Source organism: Sinocyclocheilus anshuiensis, unplaced genomic scaffold, assembly GCF_001515605.1.
Source record: "Sinocyclocheilus anshuiensis isolate Anshui unplaced genomic scaffold, SAMN03320099.WGS_v1.1 scaffold130, whole genome shotgun sequence".
Taxonomy (NCBI): Eukaryota; Metazoa; Chordata; class Actinopteri; order Cypriniformes; family Cyprinidae; genus Sinocyclocheilus; species Sinocyclocheilus anshuiensis.
In genome coordinates this window covers 2,748,191-2,752,736 of record NW_015544207.1, presented here as the reverse complement: position 1 = coordinate 2,752,736, position 4,546 = coordinate 2,748,191, and the positions used below count along the sequence as shown (strand labels likewise).

General features: G+C 40.5%; 2 protein-coding genes across 2 annotated transcripts in view; both read left to right on the top strand.

The window, feature by feature from the left end:
• Positions 1-645: 645 nt before the first annotated feature.
• LOC107696945 (uncharacterized methyltransferase YdaC-like) lies at positions 646-1,113 on the top strand. The gene has a single exon (XM_016497517.1). It carries the CDS (start codon positions 646-648, stop codon positions 1,111-1,113), a length of 468 nt encoding a protein of 155 aa, XP_016353003.1.
• A 642-nt stretch (positions 1,114-1,755) lies between these two features.
• LOC107696944 (uncharacterized methyltransferase YdaC) overlaps positions 1,756-4,546 on the top strand; it is a 25,370-nt gene continuing 22,579 nt past the window's right edge. Inside the window, exon 1 of the mRNA XM_016497516.1 lies at positions 1,756-2,191. Within this exon, the coding sequence (XP_016353002.1) occupies positions 1,756-2,191 (436 nt within the window). The remainder of the gene's footprint in view (positions 2,192-4,546) is intronic.

Below are 4,546 nucleotides of genomic sequence, written 5' to 3'. Positions count from 1 at the left end.
CAACATATTCTGTTACACCAAATACACAAAATAATGATCTTTAAAAAAGCATCATATGACCCCTTTAATAAATAAATTCCACAGCTTCACTACTAGTAGAGAGACGCTGCCAGGTAGAATTAATTCACACACGCAATCGCTCTCACTAATGCATTCATATTAATGTAATCTTTAGTTTAGTTAGCTCTCAGCTACCGCTGATCATCATTTCATCTGATTTTTCTGTATCTGATTTAGAATGAGCAGAAATCTGTGAGAAATATAACGACCCAAAGACAAAATAACTGATAAAAATGAGCTGTTATAGGAGCAATAGCCATGTGGGCAGCACTGTGTCATATGCCATAGCTGTGCACAAGGTGTTTGTCACAGCTCCAAACTTATTTGTTTATTAATGACATCATCAGCGACTAGTCGACTTCGTCTCGACTTTCATCACATAAAAGTCGACTTCAAAAAATCAGAAGTCGTTCAACCCCTACTCCCTTACCTCGGGCTTCCTAAACCCCCACCCCCCTTTTTGTACTTCTGAAGAGGAGTTGCTCCAAGCGTATACGCACATTCCGAGTTCCGACCTATGTAGGGCCCCTCTGTAGACCTATATATCTATATGTATAGGCTACGTATACTTTTTTCAGCATAGAAATGCTGCCTAACAAAGTGGGCAAACAGCTGGGTCACCCCACGTATTCTTTAACTGGATGGTTGGTGACCAAGTTCTTTAAATGGCACAATCAGATTTTGGAGGAGAATGCGGTGAAACTGAGCAACATACAACCCAAGGACACGGTGCTGGAGCTCGGCCACGGGCCGGGCTTCGGTCTGCAGGCGGCGGCGCAGCTCCTCACGGCTCCGGAGGGGAAACTGCTCGGTGTGGATTACTCTCAATACATGCATGAGATGGCCAGTAAGCGCATGAAGGAGCAGATCTCCAGAGGAAAGGCTGTGCTGTATTGCAGTGATTTGGTGGCCATGCCGATAGAGGAAAACACGGTTGACAAGGTGTTTCACTGCAACTGCTATTACTTCTGGCCGGATCTGAAAGCAGGCGCGAGAGCGATTCACAGAGTGATGAAACCAGGTGAGATCTCGAGAACTCGAGTGATTCAATAAAGTCTCTAACCAATATAAAGAAATATTTAAACAACATATTCTGTTACACCAAATACACAAAATAATGATCTTTAAAAAAGCATCATATGACCCCTTTAATAAATAAATTCCACAGCTTCACTACTAGTAGAGAGACGCTGCCAGGTAGAATTAATTCACACACGCAATCGCTCTCACTAATGCATTCATATTAATGTAATTTTTACTGTGCTACTTTATCTGTATCTGATTTAGAACGAGCAGAAATCTGTGAGAAATATAACGACCCAAAGACAAAATAACTGATAAAAATGAGCTGTTATAGTAGCAATAGCCATGGGGGCAGTGCTGTGTCATATGCCATAGCTGTGCACAAGGTGTTTATCACAGCTCCAGACTTATTTGTTCATTAATGACGTCATCAGCGACTAGTCGACTTCGACTCGACTTTCATCACATAAAAGTCGACTTCAAAAAATCAGAAGTCGTTCAACCCCTACTCCCTTACCTCGGGCTTCCTAAACCCCCACCCCCCTTTTTGTACTTCTGAAGAGGAGTTGCTCCAAGCGTATACGCACATTCCGAGTTCCGACCTATGTAGGGCCCCTCTGTAGACCTATATATCTATATGTATAGGCTACGTATACTTTTTTCAGCATAGAAATGCTGCCTAACAAAGTGGGCAAACAGCTGGGTCACCCCACGTATTCTTTAACTGGATGGTTGGTGACCAAGTTCTTTAAATGGCACAATCAGATTTTGGAGGAGAATGCGGTGAAACTGAGCAACATGCAACCCAAAGACACGGTGCTGGAGCTCGGCCACGGGCCGGGCTTCGGTCTGCAGGCGGCGGCGCAGCTCCTCACGGCTCCGGAGGGGAAACTGCTCGGTGTGGATTACTCTCAATACATGCATGAGATGGCCAGTAAGCGCATGAAGGAGCAGATCTCCAGAGGAAAGGCTGTGCTGTATTGCAGTGATTTGGTGGCCATGCCGATAGAGGAAAACACGGTTGACAAGGTGTTTCACTGCAACTGCTATTACTTCTGGCCGGATCTGAAAGCAGGCGCGAGAGCGATTCACAGAGTGATGAAACCAGGTGAGATCTCGAGAACTTGAGTGATTCAATAAAATGTCCGAACCAGCGTCTATGATATTGTATTTAGGACGGGGAAACTTAATAAAATAAATTTCATAGGCAATTACGCATGTATCTATTTATTTTTTTGGACAAATTAACATCATCCAATGTTGCTGGCAGTGGATGCATGCATTTTTTTCTATACTTATTGTAAGCATAATAATTTGAGGGAAATTATGAATTGGAATTAGATTATTAGGGTTCTGAATTTGATTTTAAGTATAGCCTAGTATTTAGCACATCTCAGATAAACTCCACAAGTTCAAAACATGAACCATATCCATACAATGTGGTCTCAGATTACTAGTCTTCTTTATTTTAATATTGGAAATTATTATTTTCTGTCCTTGCAGGTGGAATTATGGTTACAACTCTCAGACTAGACAGTGTCATCAGAGCTGCTAATATGAAAGTGCTCACTGGACACACATGGCGTCCTGAGGTCTACATGGAGGCACTTCAGTCCTCCGGATTCACAGATGTCCGAATGGAGAAAAAAAGAGAGAAACTCATCACATTTCAAGCTATTTTTGCAACTGCTGTGAAATAAAATTCCTGTGTAATGTACTGATGTGTAATAGCCTACACTGTGTACCCTTACACTTTCTCAGGATTGTGTTTGAAATAAAATGAATCCAACAGGAATAATATTGCCAATGATTGACATTATATGCATTGTATCGGTTCAGAAATGAAATGAGTTCGTTTTAGAGAACATTTACTTTTCACAACAACAACCAAAATTCAGTAAAATAATCTGCACATTTCAAATTATTATAACCATGGTATCATAAACCTCAGTAGCTTAGAGGTGTTTTCTCCAGTGAAGTGAAGCCAGGTCTGAGTTAGTTGTCAGTTATTGCCTCAGGGTGGGCTTATTTTTGAAAGTCAGGCAATCTATCTCTATAAATAAGTTAAAACAGTGTTTAAGCATTCCCACTCTTAGTTCATTTAACATGTTGACACAACTTGCAGGTCATGTTGTCTACAGGCCTATAAGGCAAACAGGCTATAAATTGTCAAGATTGAAATCTGCTCATCATTCTCAACTTATTATGCGTAATTGAAAGAAACACTACTATGTCCAGCAAGTTATCCTTTTTCTTGAGGGTCTTCTTTCAGACAAGTTCAGACTTTGGTGAGTTTTTACAGTTTTACACAGATTGTTTTTGTATCTGATGGTGATGACACGTATTAAGAAAACAGTAGATGGCACCTTAACACATAAAAATGTCTTACCATATAATTCTTCAATACTACATTTCAGTTGTGTGGCCTGTTTTGCCTCTCAAAGATCAGTGCTGTTGTCACTGTCTAAAATGTTTTAGGCTTTTAATGGCTTATCACACTTCAAAATAAAAAGTTAAACCTTCGTAATTAATGAACTGTATACAATTTCAACCGTTAAAATACGGTTGATATGACAGCTCTACTCAGGGCCGGCGCGAGCTCAACTGCTGCTCTAGGCAAAACCCCACTTCACATTCACAATTAAACACGATCTTTAAGATGCATGTGAAAGACTGGAGATTTTGTTTATTGGTACAACTGCGTTAAAATAAAGCAGACACGGGCGTGTTTTCTGATTAGGCTATTATATATATTTTTCCTACTGCAACGTAAAAAAATAAATTAATAAAAAATAACCACTAGTAGGCTATAGCTGCAAAAGCAAATTAAGTGTAGGGCTACAGGCCTAAAGTGGCCATGGGAAGATTTGGGAGAATTCCCGGTAAGCAGCTCGAACACGGAAAGCACAAGTCTCTGTGGCTCATTTTCACTAAGAGACATAGAAATCGGTTCAAGCCGTGCTCGTACAGCCGAAATCCCTATTCGTAGTCAGGGTGTAATTTGAACAAGCTGGGTCCGGGTCCAGCACCTCCGAATTCCGATAACCTCATTTGGCGGATCCCCCTCCTCGCACACCAATGAAAGATGTTCGTGTCAGGGTTATTATAGTTTTGCATTTTTAAATTCGTTTTTATTTTAATATCGCTTTCCATTTTCTTTTATTAGTTTCATTAATAATTTGGTTAATTTTAGTTTAGTTTTTATTTTGTGAACATATTTATAGCCTATTTAGATTTTATACAGATTACTTTAAGTTTTAACTTTACACTCTAAAAAATGCTGGGTTAAATAGAACCCAGTGCTGGGTAAAACAGGGACAAACCCAGCAATTGGGTTGTTTTGGCCCAGCGGTTGGGTTACTACCCAGAAGGTTGGGTTAAACATTTAACCCAACCGCTGGGTCAAAACAACCCAATTGCTGGGTTTGTCCCTATTTTACCCAGCACTGGGTTGTATTTAACC

Bases quoted from the DNA above. Each gene is read 5' to 3' on its own strand.
- LOC107696945 (XM_016497517.1), top strand. From the start codon at position 646: ATGCTGCCTAACAAAGTGGGCAAACAGCTGGGTCACCCCACGTATTCT.